Here is a 20279-nt window from a genome sequence, read left to right as displayed (position 1 = left end):
TTATCAACCTAACCAACCCGGGTTGGTACAAAAATTTCTTCAAGCCGACCCATTGTACCCATAAAATTTAGAACCATTTTGATATGTGGAGTACGTTTGGATAGATTTACTACTTTTTTTTTTCAATTTAATTAATTTCGTTTTTATTTCTTTTAATTGATAGATAGTTGATTTTGGTCAAAAATAGACCCGAGCCAACTCACTGCGACATAATACTTCAATATCGGTGCTTGATTTTAACAATTCTACTTTATACTTTGATTTTTATTTCAATTATTTCAATATTGTTGACAAAACTCCGTGGATTCATATAATTAATTTAGAGACATGACTTAACCTAACCATCTTACTATTCATATATATATATATATATATATATATATATATTTATTTATTTATTTATTTATTTATTTAAAGAAAAAGAATCTACGTGGAAATTACAACATTCATGTTCCAAAAACACAAAAACCACCCAATTTGGAGGTTACATCCATCCCATGAACAACAATATTGAAGAAATGCATGAATTTGATGAAAAACAATAAGGACATTTTTTAATATTTAATTTTGTACGTCATATTCGACCTTTCTTAAAATTCACAAAGTTAAAGACACAGTTAGATTTTATGTCTGATACGATCGTTACTTTTCAACTTTACGTCTATAACTTTTAACGACGTCAAATATGATAGAGATCAATTAGACAAGAAGGTAAAAATTTACGAATTTAGTATCTGAAGTCCGAGTAACTATCAGACAGATACAAAAGAAAAAAAAAACGTATCTGTGATAATAAATTAAGCTAAAATTACGAGAATATAATAGAAATATCATATGATATTCGTTTATTAATGCATGATAGGGTCGATAGTGAATGAATAGTTTATTCAATGCAAAAACATTCTTTGAAGACGTATTTATGATTTTCGAGTAGTTAGAACATCTACTAAATTCAAATCCGTAACGATCTCGTCCATTTTCTATTAAAAAAAAACGTTTTTTCATTTTCGATCGTCATCGTTCTAATTAAAAATGTTACATCTGACCCCACCAGAAATTTTAATCATGTTTTCGTGTCATTTTTTTTCAAATCTTGAAATGATTGATGCTCCGTCCAAAATTTCATTATTACTATGCTTTTTAAGGGAAAGAAACTGTGGTATATTCATCGTCTTAAAAAGTTCATAAATTAATTTTAAAATATATATTTTAGCGTCTATAATTTAAAAGAATAACCATTATTGTCTTTGCTCGGTCGATTTATTACCTTAAGACTGATGACAATATAGAGCCAAAGCGGACAAAAATCGCTCGTATTGACCAATATAGAGCCAAAGCGGACAAAAATCGCTCGTATTGACCTTAAGCTGTTACAAATGATATCATAGCTAAATATTGGGTGGTGTGCCAGAGAGGACGCTGGCTCCAAAGGGGGTTAATTGTTAGATCACACATCGGTTGGAGAAGCGAACAAAGTATTCCTTATAAGGGTGTGAAAATTTTTCCTCAATAGACGCGCTTAAAAAACAATGAGGTTGATGATGATATGTAACGTGCCAAAGCGGACAATATCTACTAGTAGTGAGTTTGAGCGGTTACAATTAGCTACTTAACCTACACAGTCAGCTAAAATACACGACCACATCGTCACGTACTCGATTCGATTAAAACTAACTTTGTCACTCGGGATTTGTCATAGAATATCCTAGAAACCCGTTTGCTTTCTCCATCATTTTTGTGATCATCATATCTTTAAAAGGAAGCTTTATTGTTGGTCGATGGACACCCTTTTGAAAACGACTCACTCCCTTCAAATCAAATACAATTTTGCTTTGGTATCAATTAAAATTTTAAATTAATAATGGTATTAATTGAAATAAACATATTCATTCTATTTAAATAATATTGTTTCTCTCAAAATTCTACGAATGGAACGCTCGAGTTAGGAAATATGAACTGACACCGTACTTGAAAGTTATTATCTATACCAACAAAGTACACGTTCTTTTTCAGTAACTCAGTTATAAAAGCTTCAAAATTAAGCGTGATTTGCTTGAAGTAATTTTACGTGGGGCGATCTCGTAAGGATTTTCAGGCTGAAAGGACTTGTGATGCCATGTCGGAATAGTCTTCAGTCTTAGAAAGCATTTCAAAACAAGTAGGTCATGTGGCAAGAATAATATATTTTCAAACCCGGGATATTATTGATATTTTCAAAATTGAAATATAATGAATTATAGACAATTTAGGCAAAGTCCAAGGACTATACAATAATTGTAGGGTGTCCTTCAAATGGTGATCTGTATATGAAGAGACTTTTTCCTTAGGGCACATACCCCACACTCCAAAGGCCCCTCACCCCCACGAAACTAAATTCAAGGAGGGTCCAACAATTTTTTTTTTTTCTAAATTAATAAATTTTATATTATAAATTAAAATTAAAATATGCTAGATTTAAATCTTTGCTTTTAATTTTCTAAATTATTTTAAAAAATTCAAAAATACTCTCGTTAATATCTTATTTTAAAATAATTTTTTATAAAAAAAACTTAAAAAATAATCTTACCGTTAATACAATATTTCAAAAATATTAGTAATCTTTCGAGAGTAACGTTAAAAAGGATGATAATTTATGAGGTGTTTATATATCGTTGACGGGTAAAACATTTTTTTGATTTTTTATAACGGTTAAATGGGTTAATAATTTCATAAATATTAATTATTTTGATAATTAGTGAAATTTTTAAAAATTTAAAGATATAATTTTAATTTTTTTTTTTTTTTCGCTAAAAAAGTTGGAAAAGGAGGCAAGGGAGGGAGTCAGAAATGTCGGCGACATCATGGTGACGCAACAAGACGGTGACAGTAGAGAGAGAAAAACGGATCGGGTCGGGTCAATGTTAAAACCGGAAAACGTAGGGAAGGGCCACAGAAGTTTGAACACGTGGCGGAAAGTGTTTGGGGGGGTGACAGATTACACGCTTGCAATGTCACAGTCGCAGTCGGAACATCAATTTCAAAATCCGTACTGTTTTCTATCAGTAGGCTTTGAATGTATTGGGACCCCTTTTGTGGATTGAATGTTTTCCAACTATTTTCAATACCAATTATCCCTTTTTTTTCCACTTTTTTAATTTTCAAATTTCTCACGTCTATAACCCGAACAATTTAAATAGAGCTCACAATCCAAGTTAAACTAAATTGTCGGGTTATCTTTTATTATTATTTAAATTATTTAAAGAAATTCTTCGGTTATATTACTAACTAAAATATCATAAATTTTAAGTATCAAACATTCACAAGTCACAACGCATCACTAACACAGGTTATAAAATTTAAATATTCTTAATTTTCCTAATTATCTTAAATGTACACAAGTGTTGAGTGGATTGTAACCCTTTCAGGTTGGTCGAGTGGACCAAATAAAAAAATAGTCAACCCTCAAATTGACCTGATTCATCCTTTTGAAAAAAGACTGACCTAACCATCCTTTTATAGTTCGAGTTGAGTCGTCTAGAAGGGTTAAATTATCGAGTTATGTGAATATTCCTTTGAGATTCTCTTTTTTACCGTATTTAACCGACCTTTTAAAACATAGATTAAATTATAAATTTTATATTTTAACGTTCAAAATTAGATCAAATTGTTTTTTTTATTATAAATTTATTTTAATTAGATAAGTTTAATGTTTAAAAAATAGAAATATTCCAATTATTCCCTAATGAATTTTATATTTTTATTTGGGATTTGATAATTGATTATGACAATAAAGAGAAGGTAGAATCTTGAATTAATTACAACTTAATAAGCCAACATGATTTTCTTTTAAACTTTCTAATCATTTATTTTATTCTCAATTTAATTTTTTTTATAATAATAATAATAATGGAAAGGTATAATTGACATAAATAAAATAAATATTCAATTTAATTTTATAGAGAAAAAAAATAGTCAATTAATAAATAATAATAATAATTAGATATATATTTAAATAATTTAAAGACAGATAATAATAAATATTTAATTAGAAATGTAACACCGACGGCATTACGAATACGTCGCTCGACAAGTTTTGGATTTCCAGATCTTATGGCCCACAAAATATGAACTTTTGTTAAATAAATAAATAAATAAAATTATTATTATTTGAGGGATTTAATTAAAAATTAAAAATTAAAAAAAGGAAAAAAAAAAGGGACCTTTTGACGGGGAAGAGAGACAAAAAGATGTGGGCCAATCATTGGGCCGATTCGGCGTATGAGAGAGTGTTGAGCTGGCTCGTATTTTCGAAGATAACGAAAGAAACTGTATTTATGTCGTCTGACGTGGATATGTCGGTTATTTATATTTTATATTTTTGTTTTAAATTATTTTTAGCTATGACTTTTCTAAATTTTCAAAATTAAAAAGTTGTAATATGAAAATTTTAATTATATATTTTTATGTCCTCCCTACAAAATATATTATTATTATTATTATTATTATTATTATTATTTTGTATATTTTTTTAATTAATCGTTACGAGAACAGAGTAAGAAAGAGGTATATGAACGTGTTAAATGAACACAACTCTCCACAATGGTTTGATATTGTCCACTTTGAGCATAAGCTCTCGTGGCTTTGCTTTGGGCTTCCCAAAAGTCTCCTACCGATGGAGATAGTATTCGTTATAAACCCACAATCATTCCCTAGCTGATGTGGGACTTTCATCATCCAATACCTCCTATCGAACAAAGTACGCCTCCCCTTAATCGAGGCTCGACTCCTTTTTGCTTTGGAGTTTTAGTCATTTTTTACTATGCATTCGAGGAGGCTTGACTCCTTTTCTTTTGAGTCATTTGTTCGACATTTGAGGATTTACCAATCTATTGGCATAACTAAGTTTAGAGCATGACTTTAATACCATATTAGATGAACACGACTCTCCACAATGGTATTATATTGTCAACTTTGAGTATAAGCTCTCATGGCTTTGCTTTGGGCTTCCCAAAATGTATCGTACCAATGAAGATAGTATTATTTGATTATAAACGCATGATCATTTCCTAAATTAGCTGAGGTGAAACATTCGCCATCCAACAGAATGAATAGATATCACAGTTTGAAAGGGTTTATATCAGTCAATGGGAATAGTTATGAGATTTCATCTCAGTTGGAGATTTAAAGTCCTTCGGAAGAAGCTCAGAAAATAAAGTCAAAAGCGGACAATATATGGTAGCGGTAACTTTGAGTTATTACAAATGGTAACAAAGCCAAACACAGAATGGTGTGCACGAGGACGATGGTCCCTTAATCATGTCGGGGGAGGATGTCGGAGTAGGTGATGTGATCATTTCTTATAAAAAAAAAATAAAAAAAAATGTAATAATGGAAAATAAATAAAAAAAGGAAAAGAAAAGGGATGGGGTCCATGGTTGTGAACACAAAGGTGTCGGCTGGACCTTATGGATTATTAAAACATTATAAAATATTTAAATAAATAATTTTTTAATAATAATAAATAAAAAACATGCGACTAAATATTGCGTAACAGTAGATTGCACGCAATTCTGTGTTTAAAGTTTAACCCCAAAATTATTATTTAATTCCTTTTTAAACCCTCGAGTTTTAAGTAAATAATTTATTATTTTAATTTATTTTTGCATTTGTTGCTTCTAACTTAAAAATCACTCAATAACTATAAATGAGTTGTTAATAATTATATTGTACTTAATTTCCTTTTTAAACCTAATTATTTAAGTAATATAAGCATCAACCATGATTTCATCCTTTTTTTTAATTATTATTTATTTACTTGATTTTGAATTAATGAAAAATAAAAAAAAATGTTACTAATTTAATTTAAATTGGTCATTTCCTTAATTATTTGCATTTTATTTTATTGAAAATTTAAATATATATATTTATGATATATTTTGAAGGTTCTTTTTTTTAAAAAAAATTTTTGAAAATTATATTTTAGATCAATATAGAAATTTTCAATTAATAATATTTTGGTTAATAATGTTACTTTTCTGTAAATAATTCTCTCCGGCTAAAACAAAGTTTATCGTTGTTGTAATGTGAATGGACGAAGAAAGGGAACTTGTGTTGAAGTCCAAGTCCATGGTCGGTTTCACCTTGAGGTCGTGGGTGACCCTGAGGTTGCCACTTGTGAGGCTTGCATCCATTACTTTTTGGCTCGTGCACTTTTGATCTAGTCGAAATTTGATTTTTTTTTACCCTAATCCTAAAAGAAAGTTCTAATTGGACGGTATATAAACACTATTTTGTTGTTTAGAGATGTAAGATTCAAAAAGCATCGGACAAGCACAACATCAGTGTGTTTAACCTTTAGCATCTTATAAGATGTATTTTCTTCTCGTAACACAAATTTTACCGTTATTATCACGTGAAAATTAGATACATTATCTTACCCAAAATTTGACAACAACTATTATTACGATGATGACGAAACTTTTTCTATTATTATTTTATAGAAAAAATGGTTAATGATGATTGTAAGGTTAAGTAAAAGTTAAAAAGCTTTTTCTAATTTTTTGGAAATGGGTTAAAAAGGGAATGATAACACCACAATTGCTGTTGAGGTTTCAAACTCTAAACTCACTTTTATTATTTGTTGCTTTCGTAATTTTAAAATTACGGAGTTAAAAAAGAACGTGTATCTTATTGGTACAAGTAGTAATTTTTAACTATTCATTTTTAACCATCATATCTTCAAAATCACTCTTATTTAGATGTAATATCGTGTGAGATCCCGAGTGGAGAACGAAGTATTCTGTATAAAACTGTGGAAACCTCTCTCTAGTAGATGCATTTTAAAACCGTGAGGCTGACAGTGATAAATAACAAGTCAAATTAGACAATATCTAATAAAGGTGCGTTTGGGCCGTTACAAATAGTATCAAACCCAGACATCATGTAGTGTGTCAACGAGGACGTTGGTCCCGAAAGTGGTGGATTGTGAGATCCCGTATCGATTGAAGAGAGGAACGAAACATTCTTTACAAGGGTGTGAAAACCTCTCATTAGCATACACGTTCTAAAATTTTGAAGGAAAACCGTGAAAGGACTCAAAGAGAACAATATCTTGTATCGGTTCATTCATGTACTCTTTCTTTACTCGGGTACGAGAACCAAAATTATATTTTAACGACAAATTTAAGCTAATTAATTTAGGAAAATAGCACAAACTTACCCCTTTTCTCATTTTTCTCATTTTCTTTTTCCATACATAGAGATTTCTTAAAATTCAATCTTCTACTGTTCAAAGGCAGCACCAAAATTAGCGTAAAACCCACTTGATTGTTGATCATCTCTCTCTCTCTCTCTCTCTCTCTCTCTCTCTCTCTCACTATAACTTCAATCTCAAGTATGATTAATCCTTCAATTCATTAAAATCATCATCGTATATATATATTTACCTGTCCTACGCCATTGGAATCGACCCATTCATTCACTCACACACCTTTCTCTCACTATAATGGGACGCCATTCTTGCTGTCTGAAGCAGAAACTAAGGAAAGGCCTCTGGTCGCCGGAGGAAGACGAAAAGCTCTTCAATTACATCACTAGATTCGGCGTTGGCTGCTGGAGTTCTGTCCCAAAACTTGCTGGTATTTCATCATTTTATGAACTTTTTCTTTGTTTTTTCATCTGGGTTTGCTTCAAATTCGATTTTTACTCTGTTTTCTCATCTGGGTTTGCTTCAAATCGATGTTTTACTCTGTTTTTTCATCTGGGTTTGCTTCGAAATCGATGTTTTACTCTGTTTTTTCATCTGGGTTTGCTTCAAAATCGAAATTTACTCTGTTTTCTCATCTGGGTTTGCTTCAAAATCGATGTTTTACACTGTTTTTTCATCTGGGTTTGCTTCAAAATCGAAGCTTTACTCTGTTGTTTTCGTTGGGTTGTTTAAGGTTTGCAGAGATGTGGGAAGAGCTGTCGGCTGCGGTGGATTAACTACTTGAGGCCTGATTTGAAGCGAGGAATGTTCTCCCAACAAGAAGAGGATCTCATTATAAGTCTCCACGAAGTGTTGGGAAACAGGTAAGAACAGAGAGTGTTCTGTTGTTTATGATGTCGAGCTAGATTCATGGTCGTGGATTTTGCAGATGGGCACAAATTGCGGCGCAGTTACCAGGAAGAACAGACAATGAAATCAAGAATTTTTGGAATTCAAGTTTGAAAAAGAAGCTAATGAAGCAAGGAATTGATCCGAACACTCACAAACCTTTGATCAAAGAGATTAAAGAGAAGAAAATCTTCGAAGACAAGGAATTCACCCAAATCCCACCGGTTCCAGGACTTTCCGGCGGCATCTCCGCCATACCCACTCAAAATCCAGCATTTCTCATCGGCGGTGCTGAGTACTACGACGGCGGAATGACGGCGCCGCCACACCGTGACCATTTCTTAAACAAACAAGCCCTTGATTCCCTCTGTTTTTTCGAGTTCCAAACAGGGCTAGACTCGAATTTCGGGTTCAATTCAGTGCCGAGTTTGACAAATTCCGACCATGGGAGCTTGTCGGGGACAGAATTCTCCGACAATTCTGGAGGATTCTACATGAACAACAACAACAACAACAGAGTGGATAATTCGACACTTTGTTCGTGGGAAAACGAGAATAAATTGGAGAGTTTTTTCCAGATTCATGTGGATAATCATAATAATGTGGTGAAGTCCGAGGAATTGAAGACAGTAACAGGAAGTTCAGTGGTTGATGGGCAGCTGATTCAGAGTCGAAGCTCAGTAGATTTCAGTAGCTATCCATTAACGTCACTGACACAAGCCATTGTTGGAGGCAACTTTGATGTCTTCCACCATTTGTGAACTAATTGTACATTCAATCCTTCTCTCTCTTAAAAAATACACACAGATGTTGATAGTAATAGGGATTTCCCAAGAGAAAAAAAAAAAAGGTTTGATTTTTTTTTTTCTTTTTCCTTTTTGTTCTTGTAATTCTCTTCTATTTTCCACTTCTTTTGTTATATTTTGATTTTATGATGAGTTGAAATAATGTGAAAGAGTGAATCTTTGATTTCTATTCTATTGTTTCAAATTCTCTCCATTTGGATAAAACCCATGTCTCCCGGTGTCAATCTGGGTCATGTTCAGGTTCAAATGTGGTTGATCATCTTCTCGAAACCGCTACTATTGTGAGGTCTGCATCAGTGGTGAGTGGAATGAAACATTTTTTTATAAGGGGGTGTGGAAACCTCTCTCTAGTAGATGTGTTTTAGAATCGTGAGACTGATGACGATACGTAACGAGCTAAATTGGACAATATCATTGCATTATAAATAAGACCCAGTTGTTATTTAGTACCCTTCTAAAACACCAAAAAATAAAGAGTCGGGCATAGCATGTTTGTAGGTGAATTCTCGATGAAGTGTTAGGTAGGACTACGAAGGGCTACTGATTTTACTATCGATTAAAAAGTCAGATATTCAAATCTTTCATCGATCCGACATTAGGAGAGAAAAAATTTCTAATTGAAAACCAAATATAAAAATTAGATTTTTTTTTTCACTCTGAAAAAAAAAAAAAAAAAAAAAAAAATTATTTGGTTTTGTCCTAAGACCATGAGTGTGTGTGTTGAGAGACAAAGGGGGCCTAATAGGCTGGTGAGGGTTGGAAGAGAAATGGCAACCATGTTTATTTTCTAAATTTTATTTTTATTTTTATTTAAATAAATTTAAATTTTAAAACTTAAATTTAAATTAATTATTAGATAATTCTAATTTTATGTGATTGTTATGAAGTTTTGTGTATTGCATTATTAATATCAAGATTAGATTCCTCTTCACTCTCATTTTGAGGGATCATATTCATTGTATTAGACTAAATAATTAATCAATTATCCTTAAATTATTTAATTATATATTATTTTTTCTTTTTTCTTTTTTTAATTTAGACGATGACGTTTATTTTTCATAAATGATAAAATCGTATTTATATTTTTAAAAAGTCGTCTAAAATGTTGGACTGTTTTCTATGACTTGATAACGGGAACAATCTGGACTACAAGAAGTTGGTTGAAATTCTGAAAAAATTGAAAATTTTGGGTGATGAGTTGACATTTTTAGATTTGGTCAACTCAACCCGCATGAAAATAGGGTTACAATCTAGCCATATCCATTAAGTGTTTAATTTTTCATGATAAAATCATACTTATATTTTTAAAAATGGTCTAAAATGTAGGAGTGTTTCAAATATTTTTAAAAATCGTCTAAAATGTAGGAGTGTTTCAAATGACTCGATAACCGGAACAATCTGGACTAGGCAACCCAAACTATAAAGGTTGAGTTGGTTGAAATTTTAAAAAATTGAAAATTTGAGTTCCGAGTTGACATTTTTTGGGTTTGGTCAACTCAACCAGCCTGAAAATAGGGTTACAATCTAGCCATATCCATTTAAAATTATTATGAAAATTAAACGTTTATTTTTCATAAATGATAAAATCATACTTATATTTTTTAAAAAACGTCTAAAATATAGGAGTGTTTCAGATGACTTGATAACCCGAACAATCTGGACTACACAACGCAAACTATAAAGGTTGAGCTGGTTGAAATTTTGAAAAATTGAAAATTTGGGTCAGATTCCATGAGTTGACATTTTTTTTGAGTTTGTTCAACTCGACCAGCCTGAAAATAGAGTATTTGACGTTTGTAACCAATATTAGTGATGCATTGTGAATGTTTGATATTTGAGTTTTATGATACAACATGAATTGTGGTCAAATAGAATTTTTTTAAAAAAATTTTAAAAAATAACCCGACAACCGAACCGAATCCGAAAATAAAGGATTAGATTGTAAATTCTATTTAGATTGGTCAGATCACCAACCCCACTCAAGTACACCTATGGGATTCCGCATCGGAGAAGAACAAAACATTTCTTATAAGGGTATAAAAACTTCTTAACAGACTCGTTTTAAAACTATGAAGTTAACGATGATACGTAACGGGCCAAAGCGAACGACATCTGCTACCGGTGAGCTTGAGCTATTACAAACACTCCTACTAACATATTTACTAATGAATGACTTCCTCGTAAATTTAACATCTAACAATGTTTATATTTTGATTAAAATGAAAATAAATAAAAAATAAATCAAAAAAATATTTATAATGTCTAATGCTTTTTAAAAGCATAGCTTAAAAGGATATTCACTTTTCATTTTACAAAAATAAATTATAAAAAAAAAAAATCTATTTTAAGGATAATTATAAGTAAGTTATATAGGTAATGGAAAAAGAAATAAAATAGGTATAAAAATAGAACCTATATCTAAATAAAGTACATTAATTATTAATAATAGCTACCCACTTATTTATTGAACTCAAAATCCAACTCATTAATATGTTTTTATCATTCAATTTATAATAATTATTTCATTTTAAATTTTATTTTTTTTAATAACCAATTAGGGTTTTTGCTTAAAATTTGAAATAGTACATAATTTGACTTCTCATCCTCTTTTTTACACCAAAAAAGAATAATTTCATGAATAGAAGAAAGTTACTGCAAATTTAGAGATAAAAAAGTCAATTTGGGTTATTTAATTTAGCAATGTTCGTGAATTGGGTTAAGTCAGGTTGTGACACTTTTTAAACCTAACTCAATTGTTCGTGTTGTTTTTTTCTTTTTTTCGACTCAAATAACTTTTATTAATAATGAATCAGATCCAACCCATTCCAACCATAAATTGTCGATGATCGTTGGGAGTGAGTCCCATGTGAGCTAATTTAGGGAATGATCATGGGTTTATAAGTAAAGGAATACATCTCCACTGTACGAGACATTTTGTGAAAGTTCAAAGCAAAGTCATGTGAGCTTATGCTTAAAGTGGATAATATCATACTATTGTGGAGATTCGTAATTCTAACATGGTATCAGAGTCATGTCAATAGAATCCTCAAATGTTGAACAAAGAAGTTGGGACCCTCGGAAGTGTAGTCAAAAGGGACTCAAGTATCGAACAAAGTGTGTACTTTGTTTGAGGGCTCTAGAGAAAGGAGTCGAGCCTCAATTAAGGGGAGGCTGTTCGAGGGCTCCATAGGCCTCAGGAGAGGCTCTATGGTGTACTTTACTCGAGGGGAAGATTGTTGAGGATTGTTGGGAGGGAGTCCACGTACATCTTCACTGGTACAAAACCTTTTGGGTAAACAAAAGGCAAGTAAACAAAAGGCAAGTAGAGTCATGAGAGCTTATGCTCAAGGGGGACAATATCATATCATTGTGGAGAGTCGTGATTCCTAACATACATTCTTTAGATTAGGTTAATCTCAGTCGTTTATCCAAAATTTTATTTTTAATAAAAATAAAATGTTAGTCTGTAAAATATCTCTTTATTTATTTATTTATTTATATCTTATTTCCAACCGCTATATATATATTTTTTTCTCAAACAAAATTAAATTTGATTAATGATATTAGAGGAGGCTTTAATTACACTCATTGTGATTAAAAAGAGAGAATTCATAACAGAAAATGATTTTGTTGAAAAAAAATATATAATAAATAAATAAATAAATAAATGGTCCCAACTCCTAAAACAGCCTCTTAACAACTTAAACCCAAGTTGCTTTCTCTAAGCTGTTAGCGTAAGAAACAAAAATAATTTATAATTTTTTGTTTTTGAAAATAATAATAATAATAATAATAATAATAAAACAGCTAAAAAGAATGGATCCGACATAATTAACAGCTAATTCACAAGTCAATCAGCTAATCAAATCCCCACTTAACCCTAATCAATCACTAATCTTTTTTTTTTTTTCTTTCTTTTAAGTTATATTTAATAAATCTCTAAATTAAATTTTTAATTTTATATCCATCCTTTTCAATTATATCTCTAATAAATCTTTAATATATTGACTAAAAATTTAAGAACAATAAAATTCTAATTTAAATTTTTAAAATTCGGTCTACAAACCATTAAATTTGCAACAATTATAGTTGTCTAAAAATTAATTAATGGTATTATATGTCACGGTTATACTTGTTCGACGTGTTGTCTGTCAGTCATGCTTGTTCAAGATGTGTTGTCCATGGCTACTTGTCCGTTGTAAACCTTTTTTTTACTTGCTTTCATGTTAAATAAGTCTCTAATATTCTTGTTTGTGTCTATACTCGGGGGTGTATGACTAATCACCAAAATCATGTTTATTTTAAATCTATTAGAGCTATAGATTTCTCATGGGCCTTGGCCGATCCCTTTCGGTATCGACCCATGGGCCTAGATCTAGGTTCTTATCGGGTATATAGGTCTAGTAGATAATTTCACCCACAACACTCGTAAGAATACACTAAATAAATTTCCAAAGCGTATGAAAAAAAAGGTTTTCTTGATATGAAAGTCGTATTAATTCTATATCATGCTTGCTATCATCGAGTCAGACTAGTTAGGATTTTTCGATACCGTCACTAATACACGTCGTTCGTCGGGAAAAGACATTTAGAAGAATATGAGCTATGGAGAAGTAGAGTAAAGGTTGAGTTTATGTAGAGAAGTCAATACACTTTGAAACTTACAAAGAATTAGGTGTAACCAGAAATTGCTTCAGATTCTTCATTAGCTTTGGCTTGGATTCCCCTTTGCTTAAAGTTGACACATGATGATGCTAGACACCCTGCAAAATCTACAAATAGGTCTCGATGAATTATCGAGCAGAATTCACATCAATAAAGCCTTTACCCCGAACGTCATTCGTTCGTTGTAGTAAACGATTCAAGCAAGAGGAATCAAGACAGTCATCAAAAGTATATAAGCAAATCATCCGAGAACAAGCGATTCAAGACGAACTTTGAACATGTCATGAACGTAACTCAACTGATTAAGACATATACTCACAACCAAGATGCTCGAGTTCGAATGAACTAAATAATATAATCATAATTCACATTAATAAAGCATTTACCCCGAATGTCGTTCGTTCGTCGTAGTAAACAATTCAAGCAAGAGGAATCAAGACAGTCATTAAAAGTATATACGCAAATCATCCGAGAACGGTTGATTCAAGACAAACTTTGAACATGTCAACTTGAACGTAACTCAATAGATTATGACATATACTCTCAATCAAGATGCTCGAGTTCGAATGATTCACATCAATAAAGCATTTACCCCGAACGTCATTTGTTCGTCGTAGTAAACGATTCAAGCAAGAGGAATCAAGACAGTCATCAAAAGTATATAAGCAAATCATTCGAGACAAGACGAACTTTGAACATGTCAACTTGAACGTAACTCAACAGATTAAGACATATACTCTCAACCAAGATGCTCGAGTACGAATGAATTAAAGAATATAATCCTAGTTTACAAATTTCTCAGGGGATACAGTATTTTTGTTTGTTCACTTCCTTTTACGAGCCTCAACACCCGAGTACATCCCATTCGTGTCGTGGACGTTGAAGGAACTAATCTTTCCGGGTTTCGTGATGTGGGACAGAGCCAACCAATGTAACATCTAGTGTGATGTGTTCATTTCCTTCGGAATTTCCTAGAAAGAATGCCTACTAAATTAGTGACGTGATGAAACAACACAATTCAATCAATGGCAGACAGCAACACATATGGAACCTGGAACTACAGTGTAATAACAGTAACTGGGAGAGATGAAACAAAGGCGTGATAATTGAAAGAAACAGCGGTGGAGCCTGCTAAGTCGCCTATAGTTCTCAAGTTCTAGTCTATCTCACACTATGCATTCCATAATACTATCGAGTCGACAGACACGACACGTCAAAGGTTGACAAAAAGTAAGATTGGTTTGATTCAGTAAGATTGGTTTGATTCTTTCTCCAAAACCTGAAAAGCTGTAAGGTGAGTGTGAGATCTCAATCGGTTGGGGAGGAGAATGAAACACCGTTTATAAGGGTGTGAAAACCTCTCTCTAACAGACACGTTTTAAAAACCTTGAGGGAAACCCCGAAAGGGAAAGCGCAAAGAGAACAATATCTGCTAGCAGTGAACTTGGATCGTTACAAATGATATTAGAGTCAGACACCGAGCGGTGTGCTAGTGAGGAGGCTGAGCCCCGAAGGGGTGGACACGAGACAGTGTGCCAACAAGAACACTGGGCTCCAAAAGGGGGTAGATTAGGGGTTCTACATCGATTGAATAAGGGAATGAGTGCCAGCGAGGACAGTAGGCCCCGAAGGGAGGGTGGATTGTGAGATCCCACATTGGTTGGGAAGAAGAAAAAAACACTCTTTTAAAAACCTTGAGGGAAACTCCGAAAGAGAAAGCTCAAAGAAAACAATATCTCCTAGCAGTGAGCTTGGGTCGTTACAGTGAGAGACGAAACAAAGGTGTGATAATCGAAAGAAACCGTGGTGGAGCCAACAAAGTCACCTATAGTTCTCAAGTTCTAGTCTATCTCACACTATGCATTCCATAACACCATTGAGTTGACAGACACGACACGACACGACACGTCAAAGGTTCACAAAGTCACCTATAGTTCTCAAGTTCTAGTCTATCTCACACTATGCATTCCATAACACCATTGAGTTGACAGACACGACACGACACATCAAAGGTTCACAAAAAGTAAGATTGGTTTGGTTCTTCCTCCAAAACCTGAAAAGCTGTAAACATCATCCAGGCAGGTTGATGAAAACTAACATCAATCCGATACGATGTGTTCGACACTGAGAAACAAGCGTATCGGACTTCTTTATCACGAGATTGAAACAGAACCTGGTGGATCCATGTTTCTCTAAAATTTGTCTAGGAATATGCTAAACTCAAGATGATTGACAATGCAAGGGACTACCAGCTATCAATAAATAATTCACTCATACCAGCAGCCTACAATGTTCGTCAAGAAACTCGAGCTACATTGAATACAACAAATCTACACAATTATTTCGAAAATCGGAAAGCAAGAGCCAAAAAGTTAAGAGTCCTACCAGGGCGTTCGTGTATGAAGGGCGCCAGAGCCAACGTTCTTCAATGTCTTGTCTCGGTCTCTACCCCGGGCCATTGATGGTGCGACTCATGCAGTCGCTGTTCTGTGTCGACTATAGCGACTTATCTCAGATTGTGAAGAACTTTGAACACACTCCAATTTGATTTAATGTACAACAACATTGCTTGTTAAGCTCAGGGTGAAAAGTGGTGCCTGTGGATATGATGAGCTCCAGCCTGATAAAGAGTAAGGTGGTGTATGGCTTTGGAATACAACTCGTGCAAGTCGGTGTGAGCGAAAACGAGACGAGCCATCCTCTTCATCTCATTCAAGGCATGAGCCTCCTCTAAAGCCTTGCTATTGCCTGCACTCAGTGCAAGATAACATAGCAGCTTTAAGCCAGGTACTTGAGCAGCCTCGTTTTGTCTTAAAAGTTTCATTAGAGGAGGAACGCCATCAAACTCGATAATCGACTTCGAATGTGCTATGCAGTTATAATTTTCGAGGCAAGCAAACTTCCCTAACGCAACGACTGCCTCCAAGGCTACGTCCATGTTTATACTCTTCATCTGCATAACCAAAAGATCGATAATCTGTGATTCCTTAGCAGGAAAAATCCTCGCAAGAGAACCGATCGATTTGATTGCGGGAACTTGCAACCTCGGATCACGTTGCTCTTGAATCAATCTCGAAAGTTGATACAGAATCGCTTTCGGAGCGAGCGAAGTGATCTTAAACGCAACATGTCTAAAGTCTGGCTTCGATTCTGCAACAGCCGTTACCTCCATCACTGTCATCAAGCAATTGTATTGCAAATCCCCTTCTTCACTCTCGATAATCTTCGCCATACACAACAACCCTTTCGTCTCCGTGATCTTTTGACTATTCGAAATGCTCCCTTTCGAGAGTCTCCATAGAGCTTCAGCACAATTCACCTTAAGCTGAAGCTTAACTTCAGAGCTCTCAACTTCTTTCTCCTTCCTCTGATGGCCTCCTCTGCTACTACCATCAGAATACGAAGAACACGAACCCGACGACGAATTCAAATTCAGTGAACTATTTGAAGCTCTCCCATCAAGCTCCTTCTTTATCTCAACCACAGAATGAAAACTACTCTTCCCCAAATGAACTTTAGGATCATCCAAAACCATATCAACTTCTTTCTCCTTCCTCTGATGGCCTCCTCTGCTACTACCATCAGAATACGAAGAACACGAACCCGACGACGAATTCAAATTCAGCGAACTATCCGAAGCTCTCCCAACAAGCTCCTTCTTTATCTCAACCACAGAATGAAAACTACTCTTCCCCAAATGAACTTTAGGATCATCCAAAACCATATCAACTTCTTTCTCCTTCCTCTGATGGCCTCCTCTGCTACTACCATCAGAATACGAAGAACACGAACCCGACGACGAATTCAAATTCAGCGAACTATCCGAAGCTCTCCCAACAAGCTCCTTCTTTATCTCAACCACAGAATGAAAACTACTCTTCCCCAAATGAACTTTAGGATCATCCAAAACCATATCAATAGACAAACAAGTAACCAAAGGTTTAGTAACATTCTCTCTAGCAAACTCCTCTTGAGCAAGAGAGCTAAGTTCAGCCATTTGCGAAACCAAATTCGCCACAACAATTTGAACCCTCATGGAGGAATGATTAAGAGCTTGAACAATAATCGGAACCCCAAGAACATCCAAAATGGATTTAACCCTTTCAGGAACAGAAGCAACATTAATAAGAACATTAGCAGCAGAAATTTGAGCATCAGGGGAAGCATAATCCTTAAGTAATTTAAGCAATGGCGGAACGCCGCCTTCCTCCACCACGATTTTCTGATTCCGATCGTTCCCACGAGTGAGTAACGTTAACTGATTGGCAGCTTCGAGATTCTTAATCGAACCCATTTGGATTGTGGCAATATTAGGCCAAATATAAGCTAAAGTTGGGTCGTTACTCGCAATCGGAGGCAACCCAACAGAGCCATCGGGATCAAAAATGGAAATAAGCCATTTCATATCGCCGATTGAAGACTCGAGAAGACCTGAAACCTTACGGAAATCTGCAATGGTGGTCATGGAGAAAACTTGCCTGAGAAACCCACTATGGCGGCATTTGCTGACGAAGTTCAAAGCACGTTCGAGATTCTTCGTTACATCGGCCACGATCCGGCGAATTGGGCGCTCGTAGAGCGGCTGCGTGGTGGTGGAGATCAGGCGAACGGTGGCTTGAAGCTTCCGGTAAATTTCGTCGACTTGTTGGGCTATGTGAACGCATTCTTGCCTCGAAGAAACCGCTTCTTGGGCCAATTTCAAAATCTTATCAGCTAACAAAATCGGAGGTGTAAATTCATTAAGAATTGCTCCTTCTTCTTCAGCGGCAGGAGGCGGAGGAACGGCGGCAGCCATCGCTACAACAAGAACAAGAACAACAAAGAAGCAAAGTTACAAGTTCCAAGAATCTGGGGTTGCCCTGAATTTCAGAGCTGAAGTAGCTCGAAGCTTTCTTGGGAGAATTGGAGGAAATGATGAAATGGGTCAATGAAAATTTCTCAAATATCTCAAATTTAGTGGAAAGTCATTAAAGAAAAGGGAGTTTGGTTTAGGAAAGGTGTGAAGAAATTGCAAGGAGTTGACCAGTCAACTATGTATGGTGGAATTCAAATTAATCTCGGATTCTTTTCAAATGAACATCATCGTCATCTAAATTGAACTAAAAATGGTTCATTTATTGAGGTGATAGAGAAAGAGCTTAAATTTGGTAAAATATATTGGAAACAAATCAATTTTTTTTATTGTATGGCCTCGTGATTGTGTTTGTTTGTGGAGCTGAGGGTAATGATAGAAACACAGACATTCTTCGTGAAGAGTCACCGCAGAGGCAGAGACAGAGAGGCATTTGTCTGTATGCCTACTCTGTCACCCACTAAGAATTAACTCGCCCAATGAAGAATCCAATAACCTATTGAAAAATAAAATAAATAATGAAGGTTACATTTTAAAATTCCAATCCAAATTTGATGCATTTAGACATTAAAGAGAGTTTATTTTATATTTAAATGGAAATGGTAAATATATTTAATTATATTTGATCATTTATTGGTGTATAGATAGATAAGATAAAAACTAATAAAGGGTAAAAATGTCATTTGAGAGTCTACTCAGCGTTAAAATCTAGGAGTGTTCATAAGAGAACCTAACTAAAATGCACTAATTGAACAATCTATCTAGGAGTGTTCATAAGAGAACCTAACTAAAATGCACTAATTGAACAATCTATCTAGGAGTGTTCATAAGAGAACCTAACTAAAATGCACTAATTGAACAATCTATCTAGGAGTGTTCATAAGAGAACCTAACTAAAATGCACTAATTGAACAATCTATCTAGGAGTGTTCATAAGAGAACCTAACTAAAATGCACTAATTGAACAATCTATCTAGGAGTGTTCATAAGAGAACCTAACTAAAATGCACTAATTGAACAATCTAGGAGTGTTCATACGAGAACCTAACTAACATGCACTAATTGAACCTTCACTTTGGTTCCAATTCAAATTATGAGTTAGGTTTGGTTCCAATTCAAATTATGAGTTAGGTTGGATTTTTTTTTTTTTGATCGTTATCGATCGAACATTTGTCACCATATTTGGAAAATTCCTTCGTAATAACAATAATCAAATTTTGTGCTGAAGAAATGATATCTGAATACATCACAAATGAAACCTATGTAGTCATCAACTATTATATTCAGATCATCCCAAGTCTCAAAAGCTTACAATTTTCGATATTGACATATAAAATGGCCTCCAAAAGACAGCCATGCTAATATCCATCCAAATAAACAATACAGCCAATAGCAGCAATCGTTATGTCAATCTATCATCTGCCAAGCTACCAATGAAGCTATTCGACACAAAATTGAAAATTTAAAAACGACAAAATGAGGCAAACCTAAGAGTTGAAGGCCGATAATGTTTCAGGAAGAAATTAAGAAAGTTATTTCTTATTTGGATTGGGGGTTTTGTAATACTTGTAGCTGATAGATATAGATTTCTGGCAGAAAGGAATATGGGTTCAGCAACCTATATGATATAGAACATTAGAACAGGGCAAACTTGAAAGGAAAAGGCTTGAAAATGGAGCAGTTTTAAAAAGTAGCTGCAGTATAGAGAATGGTCATTCTAACTTTAAACATGATGGATTTTTTTTCAAAAGAAACCAGCCTAAAAGATATAAACTACATCCATTTTTAACTTCTATTAGCAGCCCCATCGAGAAAAAATTATGAACACTGGAAAGATATTGAACACTGAACATCAATATATCAAACAACAACCAGTTAGGAA

At 33.9% G+C, this 20279-nt stretch overlaps 2 protein-coding genes across 5 annotated transcripts; one reads left to right on the top strand and one right to left on the bottom strand.

The window, feature by feature from the left end:
• The first annotated feature begins 7369 nt into the window (after positions 1-7369).
• Positions 7370-9049, top strand: LOC111801956 (transcription factor MYB86-like). Its single transcript, XM_023686207.1, has 3 exons — positions 7370-7616; positions 7920-8049; positions 8115-9049. The coding sequence occupies exons 1-3, from the start codon at positions 7484-7486 to the stop codon at positions 8833-8835; spliced, it is 984 nt and encodes a 327-aa protein (XP_023541975.1). The 5' UTR covers positions 7370-7483; the 3' UTR covers positions 8836-9049.
• A 4330-nt stretch (positions 9050-13379) lies between these two features.
• Positions 13380-18674, bottom strand: LOC111801955. Of its 4 annotated transcripts, XM_023686206.1 has the most exons (3): positions 17456-18674; positions 15931-17266; positions 13380-13652 (listed from the first exon to the last, which is right to left on the bottom strand). In XM_023686206.1, exons 1-2 carry the CDS (start codon positions 18338-18340, stop codon positions 16124-16126), a joined length of 2028 nt encoding a protein of 675 aa, XP_023541974.1. In that variant the 5' UTR covers positions 18341-18674; the 3' UTR covers positions 13380-13652; positions 15931-16123. The 4 variants fall into 4 exon arrangements, with proteins under 4 accessions (XP_023541974.1, XP_023541971.1, XP_023541973.1 ...); XM_023686203.1 differs by having other exon boundaries at positions 15931-18672; XM_023686205.1 differs by having other exon boundaries at positions 13380-13643; positions 15931-18672.
• Positions 18675-20279: the final 1605 nt, after the last annotated feature.

The sequence above is a fragment of the Cucurbita pepo genome, chromosome LG09, assembly GCF_002806865.2.
Source record: "Cucurbita pepo subsp. pepo cultivar mu-cu-16 chromosome LG09, ASM280686v2, whole genome shotgun sequence".
In the NCBI taxonomy this organism is placed as follows: domain Eukaryota; kingdom Viridiplantae; phylum Streptophyta; class Magnoliopsida; order Cucurbitales; family Cucurbitaceae; genus Cucurbita; species Cucurbita pepo.
This window is presented reverse-complemented; position numbering and strand designations above follow the sequence as displayed.

Bases quoted from the DNA above. Each gene is read 5' to 3' on its own strand.
- LOC111801956 (XM_023686207.1), top strand. From the start codon at position 7,484: ATGGGACGCCATTCTTGCTGTCTGAAGCAGAAACTAAGGAAAGGCCTC. The intron at 7,617-7,919 runs GTATTTCATCAT...GGGTTGTTTAAG, and splicing joins TTCTGTCCCAAAACTTGCTG to GTTTGCAGAGATGTGGGAAG. The intron at 8,050-8,114 runs GTAAGAACAGAG...TGGATTTTGCAG, and splicing joins CACGAAGTGTTGGGAAACAG to ATGGGCACAAATTGCGGCGC.
- LOC111801955 (XM_023686203.1), bottom strand. From the start codon at position 18,340: ATGGCTGCCGCCGTTCCTCCGCCTCCTGCCGCTGAAGAAGAAGGAGCA.